The sequence below is a fragment of the Pantherophis guttatus genome, chromosome 8, assembly GCF_059756535.1.
Source record: "Pantherophis guttatus breed Tessera chromosome 8, ASM5975653v1, whole genome shotgun sequence".
Taxonomy (NCBI): Eukaryota; Metazoa; Chordata; class Lepidosauria; order Squamata; family Colubridae; genus Pantherophis; species Pantherophis guttatus.
The window spans coordinates 71,929,539-71,942,309 of NC_142070.1; the positions used below are offsets into that span (position 1 = coordinate 71,929,539).

The following is a 12,771-nucleotide window of genomic DNA, read 5'->3' on the forward strand; positions in this document are numbered from 1 at the left end:
GGGATCATCAGAGGCTTCTAAAAGCATTTTTTTCTGCAACATCTTCAGCCGAAGAGGTTGTAGAAAAAAAAATGCTTTTAAAAGCCTCTGGCGATCCCAGCTGAGTTGCCTGATCGTCAGAGGCTTCTAAAAGCATTTTTTCTACAACCTCTTAAGGTTGTAGAAAAAAATGCTTTTAAAAGTTAAAAAAAAAAGTTGGCCACACCCACCCAGTCACATTACCCCCCACCAAGCCACACCCACAAAATAAGCCATGCTCACAGAACCGGTGATAAAAAAAATTTAGAACCCATCCCTGATTTAGTGCCAACGGCACTGAAAAAAGTGACATATGACCATTTTTCACACTTATAACGGTTGCAGCATCCCTGTGGTCACATGATCAAAATTTGCATGCTTGGCAACTGACTCATACTTACGACGGTTGCAGTGTCCCATGCGATTCCCTTTTGCGACCTTCTGACAAGCAAAGTCAGTGGGGAAGTCAGATTCACCTAACAACCAAGTTACTTACTTAACAACTGCAGTGATTCACTTAACAACTGTGGGAAGGAAAAAAAAATCATAAAATGGGGGGAAGTTCACTTAACCAATATTTCACTTAGCAACAGAAATGTTGGGCTCGATTGTGGTCGCAAGTCGAGGACTACCTGTATACCTATACTTGTAATTGATGGATGAAACCTGAGGTTGAAAGTGTAAGGAACAAGAAAATAAAACCACTATTCTAAACTTTTTTTTTTTATTGAAAAAGTTTTACAAATATCAATTTTTCCCCCATTTCCCCCCCATCCCTCCCTAACCCCCCCAAGCCCTCCCCTCTCCCCGTGACTTCCCCAAGGTGAAATCCATCCACATTATATCATACTTTACCACCCCTCTATTCTCCCCCCTGTGCACTATACATTTCTACATAACAATAAACTATTTTGCCCCCTATAAACTATACATTTCTACACAACATTTAGCTAAAAACTATCTGGTACTTCCTAATTTGGTATTTATTCTGCACATAATCTATCCATTTCTTCCACTCCCATACATAAGTCTCTTGAGTCCGGTCTTTTAAATATGCTGATATCTTCGCCATTTCTGCAAAACTGGCCATCTTCAAAGTCCATTCTTCAATAGTAGGCAAAACATCCCTTTTCCAACATTGACCAATCAGTAACCTAGCTGCTGTCACCATATACAATATCAACTTTGTTTCACCCACTGAAAAACCCTTAACTATACCCAGTAAAAACAATTGAGGAGAAAATTGAATTTTTTTCTTCAAGACATTTTGCATAACCCACCAAATTTGTATCCAAAAAGCCTTTGCTTTCTTGCATGTCTACCATATATGATAATATGTAGCTATTCTAAAGTTTTCTAAAGACAAGTCAGATTTTTATTGAAGTTCAGCATTCAGTCACATTGACATGTGCTACAATTCAGCAGTCAAGCACATTGTGCAAGCAGGAGGTACAAGTTTTATCAGATGAACCCTGCCCTGAGGGTTTTCCTTTTTATTTTTTATCACTTGCAGTTTCATACACTTGGAAACAATGGGGCGGGGAGGAAAAGTATTGTAGCTTTGGCTCTTTCAGGTTTGCAGCATTTCATCTTCAAAGAGCAAATCAAAATTAAAATCTGCCCATTCCTCCTCTATTGGGATAGAAACGTTTCTTGTTAGTTTCTTGCTAGCCAATGTTATTATTAACTTGGAACTTCTGCCCGGAAAGTTTTCATACGTTCCAATATAAAACATCCTTTTGGATGATCCTTTTGAAAGGGGATTTTTCTTTGAAGCTCTGGTTCTGTGTTCACTTAGCTATTTATGATGCAAATATCACTGGAGACCGGAAGAATTGCTGTTGTTTAAAAATATAAACCTAAAAAGCTGACTAAATATTACTGAGAATAGTTACTGGAACTAGATGGTGTTTAAAAAAAAACAAAACCGAGCTATGTTTTTTTAGGATTTATGAACAAAATGACAAAACAGTTTAATTGGCAGAATTATCTATGTTATGTACTTGTTCCTGTGACATTTTATAATATGAAAGTGGTCTACTGGTCTAATTCCCATTCTCTCAAGTAAGATATATAGTCCGGGATCAGGCATTTCATCACTGCTAAAATTAGTTTTATCAAACAGCCATGATTGGTATGATGTGTCAATGGGAGGATTATTCTATTGGGTTTTTTTAAGTTCTTTTAATGAGAACCGAATGGCCCAGTTAACGTTAACCTGTCATTTTACATTTTGAACTTGCTGTCTTGTCTGTTAACATTGAGGATATAAAGGCACAGGTGGGTCTTTTTTTTCCCATTGAAATGTGCATGTGTATTTTTTCAAAGAAAAAGAACAATTAAGATGTTACTTTAAATTAATATTTTTAGAGTTACCTTTTTATAATACGTTTACTACGAGTAACATAACTTCCTATCTAGATGATATGGTCCCTGGAGTTTAATGATACATAAATATTGAAAGGTTTTTTTGAAAAAATATAATCAGAAAATTCTAATTGTGTTGTGTTTTCACTATTTAAATAATGTCATCATCTACTCTTGCTCAACAGATTTGAAGTCATTAATATGGAAACAGTGCCAGTACATTTGTTGGGCACATATTTTAATGTGGGTGCATGTGGTAGAGTTTTTTGAATTTATTCATTCATTTATTTGCATGGACACGGCCACAAATGATCAGGTTCTGCTGTTTGTTGTAGATTCACACACAGAACCTTTCTGGACTGAAACCGATACGGATTGGTGGTAGAAATTAATTTACTGACAATTCTTATTGGCTTTTTAATAATATGTTGTTGGCATGGATGCCAATATGGGAACCGCAATATGGGACTGAGACAATATAAACTCATTGCTGAAATGACTGGGTGCATCTTTTTTGTTTTAGGTATACCAATAACTGTGCCACCGCCAGGTATATATATTTATTTTAAAAGTAGCATGAAACTTAACTGTGAATTCCTTTTTCGTATAAGGAACATTTAAATATATCCCACTTTTTAAAAGAATGCACTCAGTTTTCTTTGGAGCACCTCATTACTACGCAGAGTGATTTGAGTTGCCAACTTGCTCAAAGTAGTTGAAGAATTAGAAGAACCTTAGAATATATTAAGTGTGCAATATTTTCAAAAAAATAAGCTACGCAAACTGTTTTATTTTGGCATGATTATCATTTATTGCTACAAAGTTTACTAAGCGCTGCGTTGTTTTTCTGCTGCGGCCCAGCTAATATGCACTAACTTTAATTTTGAATTCGTTTTCAATTTAAACCAACCTCTTAATTAACTATTTCAGGCTTTCCTCCCCCACCTGGAGGACCACCACCTTCCCTTATACCAACTATAGAAAGGTAAATTTTAGCTTGTAATCGAACATTACAAGGACTTTGTTTATTTTGACAATTGCTACCGTGGGAATTTGAACAAAAATACCGTTTACTGTTTTTGACTGTTTGAATTTCCTTGAACCGAAAAGGAGCCTGCTTTGTAAGTTTTGTGGTTTCAGCAACTACTTTGGGGTAGGTAGAACGAAGTGCAAGGTTACCTGGAGGAGTTGTAGAAATGACTGGGATATGGGGAGAGCGAATCAGGTTTGAAGTCTGAAGTTAGATATTAGTTGGGCAACTCTTATGCATTTGGTTTCCTTCTCATTAGTTAAAGCTTTGGAACAGGGCTAGACAAGATAGTAACAATCTGCCATATATACAATATGTTTTTTTAATCATTGTAAATTTCTGATTAAGGAAAATGTAATCTGGGCACTAGATGTCTCTGGGGCTTTTTATTGTTATTCTCCTGGAATGTCTCTGGATTGTTTCTGGTAGAAAGCTTGACTCTCTTAAGTACATGACAGTCATAAATCAGGTCGCCATGTGACCACATCCAATTTTCCCCGTGGCAGTCATTAAGAAAACGTAGTGGTCATAAAGCGAATCCATAGCTAAAACATTATGGAGTGTTTTTTTGTTGGAAACCAGAAATAAATGCCAGATTCTGGGTAAAAATGTCATAAATTGCAGTCATGTGACCAGAGGATGCTGCAAATAGTTGTAAGTGTGGGCCAGTTGCCAAGCACCCAAAAGTAATGATTAATTAATTTTATGATTTAACGTAATTTATGATTTAATATAATAAATCATAAATACATCAATAAATACTGAATGCCTCCTAGAATAAATGAATAAATAAAAACAGCCAGTGGGTGAAAAGGTTTAACCCAAACTACATACCGTAATTTTTGGAGTATAAGACACACTTTTTTCCCTCCTAAAAGAGGCTGAAAATTTGGCTGCATCTTATTCTCCGAATGTAGCTTTTTCGAAGCTTTTTTCCAGCCCTAAGGAGATGCTAGGTCTACCTCCGACTCTCAGCTGTGAAGCTTTTTTTCCAGCCCTAATGAGGCGCTAAAGCGATCTCCGTGGTTTCCCTGCTTTTCTCATTGCTTCTCTCTCCAAAGATCAGTTGTGCTTTAGAAGCTGTTTTTTATCCCCAAGCAGGGGATAAAAACCAGCAAACTAATGTGCTGAAGCTGACCAGACTAAGGACGCTAGCCAGATCAATACCTGGTAGGCAGATTTTTCCCCCCTATTTTCCTTCCCAAAAACTAAGCTGCGTCTTATACTTCGGTGCGTCTTATACTCTGAAAAATACAGTATATATATCTGAATCAAAGCTTTTTTTTGTTTTAGCAGTGGTAGGATTGGATTTGGCCTTCCCCACCTCACCAACTGGCTGAATTATATCAGGCAAGATTCAGTGTTCAGTCCCTGACATTAAAAAGTTTTCTAATGGAAGAACCTTTTCCTTTTCCATGTAGAGAACTGTTTTGTCTGGCGATGCCTTCCTAGTGTAACTGGCTGCATCAATCTGATCCGTAAGATGGAAAGACAGGATATGAACAAAGCAAGACGGGTATTTGTAGGAACATTGAGCTGATAGGTGAAAGGTGAATTCATCCATGTTCAAGTATGAACAGAAAGCAAAGAAATGGGTCTGTTGCTTGCCTTAACATAGTTTCGCAAGGCTTTCTGTTGCAGAATGTGTAGAGGGGTGCAAAAATAACAAAGAGGCTATGCATTGAAGGACCCAAACAGACTTCCTTCCGACCCTCACCCCTTTTATGAAGATAATGATAGGGAGCTTAGAAGACATTGATAAACCTCTTTATACATGCAAAGATGGACCAGGTAGCTAGTTGCCTTAATTTATTCCTGCAGAGCTAAAGGCATAGTATGTTCAGAGCACTGTCATCCAGTTAACAGGGGCAGCCCATGCTGATTTAATACAGTAAATATATGATTAATCATTTTCTATGCTTGCAAAGAAATGCGCAATTTAGTAACTGGACCTGTAATGCAATAGAAATTGGTTAATTTGAACAGAATCTTAAATATGAAAGAGGCTTGATTTATATTTATTTTCCAACAGTGGACATTCCTCTGGTTATGATAGTCGCTCCGCTCGTGCATTTCCATACGGTGGTGGTAAGTGTCTTCAGTTCACTGCTTGAAAATGTCATGTAGCTTGCTATATTTTCATATCTAAAATTTCTTCTTGCCTACAGGAAAACTAATAACCTAATATATTGTCGGTTTCCCAAGTCTCTCTATCACGGGTGGCATCTTTCATTTGTCAAGCTTCCATTGGCAGGCACCAGTCTCCTGCCATATTGTGAGGAGGGGGGCATGGGGAGAATCAGTTAACTGAAAATATATGTAGTCCTTCCTTGACTTACATCCATTCTTACATTCGGAATCTCAGTTGTTGAGCAAAGCGGTAGTTAAACGTGACTGCTTTTCTCAACAACCGCAATCCCAGTGCTTCCGGATGTGGTCATTAAGCAATCTCGGCAGGTCGTTCTATCTCACAGATTGACTCTCTGAGGAAGCTGGCAGAGAAGGTAAGCAATAAATTGAAACAGGTTGCCAAGCTCCCAGATCACAATCACACGACTGTGAGGGTGAGGTTGCAATTTGAGACAGCCAGAAGCGTTGTGCAGCAGGTTGCAAAGTACTCTTTTTGAGGCTGTCATAATTCTGGATCGTTTACACAAATGGTTGTAAGTTGAGGACTACCTGTATATTTATAGCATGCAATATAAACAGTTAATTACAAAAATATTTTTCCCCTGAAATTATTTTATCAAATTTAAAAGCTTTAAAAAATTTAAAGGACTCGGGGCTATGTACAGATAAAATGTTAAAAACACAAAGTGAATGTAAAAGAAATGAAAATAGAAGCAGTGAGAGTAAATTTCAGTATTAAAAGGTAATTAAAAGGCAGGGGGAAGAGCATTCAGTGGTGCTAATCAGCCCCATGGATTAATGCTCGTCTGTGAGTTTCAAGTTAGATGGCAGAGCCAGATTTTTAGATACTTACCATATTTTTTGGCGTATAAGACACACCTTTTTCCCCCTAAAAGGCTAAAAATTTGGGTGCGTCTTATACTCCGAAGCTTTTTTTCAGCCCTAACGAGGCACTAGCAAGCGATCTTCCCAGCTTTGCCTGCTGTGCTCCGACTCTCAGTTGTTCTTTAGAAGCTTTTTTTCAGCCCTAACAAGGCGCTAGCTGAGTGAAACGATCTCCCTGTGCTTTGCCTGCTTTTCTCATTGCTGCTTCCTCTCAGCTGTCCCTTGGAAGCATTTTTTATCCCCAAGCAGGGGGTTAAAAAAACCAGCAAACTAATGTGCTGAAGCTGACCAGGCTAAGGACGCTAGCCAGATGAATACCTGGTAGGCAGATTTTTTCCCCCCCCTATTTTTCTCCCCAAAAACTAAGCTGCATCTTATACTCCGAAAAATACGGTAGATGTTTTCGAAAGGCCAGGGGATTGGGAGCACATCTCGCCTCGGGATTTTAGGTTTTCTATTTTCCAATAAATGCTGAACGTTACATGGAAAAACAAAAACAAAATGGAACCAGTATCATCAGCAGCAGCACAAGAAGACTCCTGAGCCTATCCACATTTTAAAAAAAATATATTTTGCTACTCGGTTTTGTTTTTGGATAGTGGCCAGAAGAATTCAGTAATATTACCTTGAGCAGTCTGATTCGATACCATTTAGAACAAAGATCTTCATATTTTATAGATTGATGCTTAGGATGCTAGGAATGTCTTCTCCTATAAAAGAAAAGGATTGGGGCGGGTATGATCACTGTCTTCCAGCATTTGAGGGCTGTCACATCCAAAGCATCAGAGGGCAGAGGGCAGGACAAGAAGCAAAGGATGGAAGCTTTTGAAAAAGAGATCCAAGCGAGAAGTAAGGAGAATTTTCCTGACAGTGAGAACAATAAAACAGTGGAACAGCTTGCCTTCCAGAATCATGGGTGCTCCATTGCTGAAGGTTTTCAAACCACCATTTGTCTGGGATATGGCATAAGGTCTCTTGCCTTGAGCAGGAGGTTGGACTACGAGACCTCTAAGGTCCCTTTCAGTCCTATATTCTATGATGCCTTTTGAATAATAGAAGAAGCTGAGAATATTCTGAGTAACACAAAGTTACCTTTCCTTGAACTTCTCTAGGAATCGGCTTTTCGAAAAACACTTTATTCTCCTATTCAGACTTAACGTTTTTCCCTCTTGTGGTTAATAGTGGTAAGGCTGAGTGAGGTTAAAAAAAGAAGAGTGTTCTTAGAATTCTCGTTATATACATCATCTGTATTTTTTTTTTTTAAGTTTTGTTGTTATGGGGAAATCGCTTGTTGCCTTTTCATAACACGTTTCAAGTTGAATGTTCTTCCCATTCAGAGCTCCAATGTAGATTTCCCCTTTTAATTAATTTAATTAATTTTTAATTGAACATATTTCTTCTAGGGCATTGTAATTTCATTCTAAGTTTAGTATTTGTGAATCTCCCCACGTTCCTGGTGTAAAAATTGTATTGGTGATGTCCTATTCGGTAATAGTGGAAATCTGTTGCTTCTAATTGAAGAAGGATTAAAAAAATTCCTGGTGCTTAGAAATTCCTATCCTTCAAAGAGGAGAAACAAGTGACTTTTCCTTTCGTTGTCCTACTCATTTTCTAGTGCTAGGGAGTTATCTTGTGAGGAAGTTCAATACATGTTAATCAATGGTTTTGTCCTAAATACATTGTTCAGGATGATTACCAGCATGCGTTTTTATAAGCGCAACTGCTAAAATGAAATAGTAATAAGAAATCCAAACGCCTTTAGTATATACAAATTCTGGGTATCTCAGAATCAAGCCATTTGGGAAAGTAAGTTCATTCATTTCCATTTTAGATTGTAAGACTGTGATTTGCTTCCAAATAAACATGATGCTGTAAACATGATTTAGTATTTGGTATAATTTCAGTTAATTATTTGAAAAGCTTTATAAGGAAAATAATTTCTCAGTGACTAATGTCACTTTTAAGCAGTGACTCTGCAGCAGTTTAGAGCATCAGGCAGCATCCAGAAATGACCCCCTGTCTGTATCTTCCTCCATTTTGCTTTTTTCCATAATTGATGTTTTACCACAAACTCTTGATAATAGGAGTTATATTCAATTTGTTACCAATAATTGGGACCAGAATTTCTGTCATCAGTCAGCGTGGTTGTAAAATGACTCATCATATGACCAGTCCCAATTTTATAACCATTTTTATTATATAGTCCTTATATGAATCATGTGGTCATTAAGAGACTCTGGCTTCCTGAATTGACTTGGCTTGTTGGAAGCCAGCTGGGAATGTCACAAGCTGTGATCACGTGACATCAGGACACTGAAACCATCATAAATGCCAACCAATTGCCAAGCACCAGAATTGTAATAACGTGGACCATGGGTGGTGGTGCAGTGGTCATAACTTTGAGGACAGGTTGTAAGTCATTTTTTCCGAAGCCATTGTCACTTTGAACTGTTACTAAAGGGATAGTTGTAAACCAAGGACTATTTGTAAGGCCAAAATTAACAAATGTGAGGCTTGAGTTAACTCTTTCCACTTATTTATACATTTTCAGGATTTAGAGACTAGGATCTTTCTTTATTAGTGTGTTGGTTTGGTTTTAAATGCTCAGTGCCTAGTAAATTGGTTTGGGTGAGTACTGAATGGGGAAAAAAAAACCTGTTTTATTCCAAGTAAGAGAACTTGGAATATTTTGAACAAAGTCTGTTCTAGCAGGAGAAACCAAAACAAACAAATCAAGTTTATTCTATAGGGCACAGGAAGAAATCAAAATATCTGGGGGTTTTTTTGTCCTAAAACAACACAACAAGGCAAGACGATCATTTCTGTTGAGTGGTGCCCATCACTATTACTTCATAAAACATTGTCAAGGAATATTTTCATTTTTTTTTTAATGAAGGATTTTTAAAGTTCCCGTAGCAAATACTGGAAGAAACATCCTTTTTTTGCCTCTGTACAAACCCGCCTCAAAGCTGCATTCAGTTACGAAAGATAGTTTCACTTCAATACAAGCCACAAGCAACTATAAAATTAACACCCTTTGAATCCTTGGCTTCAGATTTGCTTGAAATGCACCCTTTTGCTATTATATTTAGTGGTTGGGGTGGGCTGGGCGCCTCACTAAGAGAATCCAGTGCCATTACATGGCAGTCTGGGAATTACAATTATTCCATGCCAATTTTTTTTTTTTTTTTAATTTAGCAGCAAATTTGCTTTCTAGGCAGGCAGCAGTGGCCTTATTTTTAAAATGCCTGTCTCTTTAAATGTGTTCCTAATTTGAATCTTCCTCATCCTTGCTCTCACCGTTAGTCAGTTCTAATAACGTGAGCAGTTTATGAACTGTGAGGTTCTCTCTGTCTTCCTGTCTAACCAACAAATGCTAATTTACAGATGTCAAAATACTCGAAACCACATGAAATAGCCCCCCCCCTCTTATCCTTGGCTTAAGTCGAAACTCCAGAATATAAAATGTTTTGTTTTTAGTTTGGCGCACTTTAAACCCATCTGCCAAACTTGGAACATTTTGCAGGTAATCTGGGTCTCTTTCTTTATCCTTTTAAAGTTCAGAAAAACAGTGTACAAGAAAGTAAATAAGCACAGCTGCAATTACAGAAGAACACAAATGTGACTTTTAAATATAATACCATAAAACAAGGGAAGAGATTCTCATATTGACACTACTTTTGAAATTGCTACTGGATGTAGAATTCACAATGGGGCAGGGGAAGCAATTAATTTATAAGCTTTATTCAATCCGCCATTCAAGGTGGGTTTTACAGTTAACCTTCCATCCTAGGCTTCCCTTTTATAAAATAGGGAATAATCCCAGTGCAATTCATTTTACGCTTTTCAAACGTTTCAAACTTTTTTTTTGTTTTCTAATCCTGGAATTTTTTTCTTTAGTCACCTTTCCGCACCTTACAGGTTCTGCCCCATCATGGCCTAGTCTCATGGACACAACCAAACAGTGGGATTATTATTCCAGAAGAGATAAAGACAGAGAGCGTGAAAGAGATCGAGATCGAGAACGGGATCGAGATCGTGACAGAGAGCGGGAGCGGACCCGAGAACGGGAGCGGGAGCGGGAGCACAGTCCAACTGCAAGTGTGTTCAATAGGTGGGTATCAGGACCTAATCCAAGGCTTTGCAGTGGGAGTTCAGGGCCTGCTTTAAAAAAATGTATTTTCAAACTTCACACGCAGCTGCATATTCTTAGGGGACAAGGACCGGCCTTTGTTTGTCTTTTCTCTCTGAAAGCCTAGCCAGCTATCTCAAATTCAAACCAGAAGTGCAAAAATAAACACTGCATACAAGACTCAAAACTTAAGATGGTGAATTTTATTAAGTCGCAGAAAGGAGTGGAATCGCCTCTTCAAAATGCTCATACGGAGACCTAATTCTTTGTCCTCCTCATTTGTAAAGCGATTTGTGCTATTTTAAATAATTCTCTTCTTTCTTTTCAGCTTCAAAATGCTACGTGCATTAAGGGTTGGGTTTAAAATACATTACCATAATGTTTGTTCTTATAGAGGCTTAGTACTAATGTTTCTCTACTTTGTATGTTTTGTGTTATAAATTACAGGGTCAGTGTTTTAGGCATAAAGATCAGTTTAACATCTGTTCCTTAGGCACCTTGATTGAAAGCACAAAACGATCTGGTCATTCAAGGGTGCCGAAATGAACCTTAATGACTTCCAGGCCTAGAGAAGATGCTGTGTTGCTTGCAGACTTAACCAAAAAGGAGGGAAGAGAAAATTTTTCTTCTTTCTTTTTTAATGTGACTCAATTTATCTGACATCCGTAGCAAAACTACTGTCATATGACAGTGAAAATCCAGAGACCTTTTAGCCTAATAAAATAATCATTTGTGGAATAATAAGAGAAAGTGGGATGCTTGGGAGTCATCGATCATTCAGGTATGATATCCTGGAACAAATATGGAGTTTAACAATTTTTCAGTGCCCTGTGAAATTGAGTCTAAGATTAAAAAGAATAATATGTTGTACCTCCATGAATGACACACATTGTAAGCAAGTATTGACATTATGCTCTGGTAAAAGGCCAGGTTCACCTGGGGAGACTTTGGAGAGTCATGGTTTAATTTTATTGGTAGGACTACTGAAGCAGTGTGCCATTGCTGATATCAACTGCCACCTTATGCTCGCTTCTGTGCTTCATTATCATGAGGTTCCATGAACTCTGGGGAAGGTGGATGGGAGGGGGAATGCTTGGGGGAAAACGAAAGTAAGGGCTGTATCTCCCCAGATGCTGCTTCAAGGTCACCCAGCTGGGAAAAGAATGCAGCTGCATACCAGTGACTGTTCTGAAAACATCTTGCTGGAACTTGATTGGTCATGGGGGGTGGGGGGCAGATCAGTAATGGAAGGCAGTTAAGGAAGGGAAAAGTTCTGGCGATGCATTACTGCAATGCACCTGACTTCTAATAAAAAAATACCTTTCCCAGCTAATGGAGCCAAGGATCGTTTCTATTTAGAGGCTTAAATTTGAGGCAGGTCTCACAGCTGTATTGTACTTTTCCCCAGCTATCTAGAATAACCTTGCAACTTGGGATTTTTTTCTATCTACCAGTCCACCTGTTTCTCCTTAACATTTGAACCCAGACAAGCCCAAAGCCCAATTTGCAGTGTCTGCCTTAGCTTTTGGTAGAGTGCCATGTCCAGGAAGCTTTTCTTTTAGTTGTGGCCTGTCGGCAGCCGGCCCCTCCAGCAGCCAAATCGGATGAGGAGGCGGCGTGGGAGTCAGGGTCAGCATCAAGGCAACCTGAGAGCTCCGAGACGGAAGAGGGAATGGAGCTGTCAGAGAGAGAGACAGAGGCTGAGCCTGGGTCATCCATCAGCCCTCAGGTGGAGAGTCAACAGCCCCCAGCTCTGGAGGTGGCTGATGAGGAAGAGGAGGAACAGCTGGGTCCAGTGCCTGATGCACAGAAGGCAGAGGAGAGGAGAGCAGTGGAAATCTATGGGCTGATCCTTGGGACGGAAGAGCCAACGCTCCTGGCGACGTCCCACCATAGCTCTGGGCATAAAAGGCAGGGAGCGGAGATGAATAGGTGTGGCAGACAACTATTCATCTCCCTCCCGGACATACTTGTAAGGTTTATATGGGAGAAGCCAAGAGTTGCTAACTTTAATTTGAGGAATGTTCTTTTCTTCTTAGTGATGAGGAGCAGAGATACAGATACAGAGAATATGCAGAGAGAGGCTATGAACGACATAGGACAAGTCGAGAGAAAGAAGAGCGGCACCGAGAAAGGAGACACCGAGAGAAAGAAGAGACGAGACACAAATCGTCACGGAGGTCAGTTCCTTACTAAGCTATCAAATGGT

At 38.8% G+C, this 12,771-nt stretch overlaps 1 protein-coding gene across 8 annotated transcripts in view; it reads left to right on the top strand.

Annotated features, from left to right (window-relative positions):
• Positions 1 to 12,771, top strand: part of FIP1L1 (factor interacting with PAPOLA and CPSF1) — a 44,718-nt gene that overhangs the window by 29,279 nt on the left and 2,668 nt on the right. For 2 of the 8 annotated variants that reach the window (XM_087875330.1, XM_087875325.1), the window contains 5 exons: positions 2,909 to 2,935; positions 3,316 to 3,370; positions 5,448 to 5,503; positions 10,331 to 10,544; positions 12,602 to 12,742. In XM_087875330.1, coding sequence (XP_087731456.1) covers positions 2,909 to 2,935; positions 3,316 to 3,370; positions 5,448 to 5,503; positions 10,331 to 10,544; positions 12,602 to 12,742 — 493 coding nt within the window. The remainder of the gene's footprint in view (positions 1 to 2,908; positions 2,936 to 3,315; positions 3,371 to 5,447; positions 5,504 to 10,330; positions 10,545 to 12,601; positions 12,743 to 12,771) is intronic. The other 6 variants (XM_087875331.1, XM_087875327.1, XM_087875328.1 and 3 more) reach the window with 3 other exon arrangements.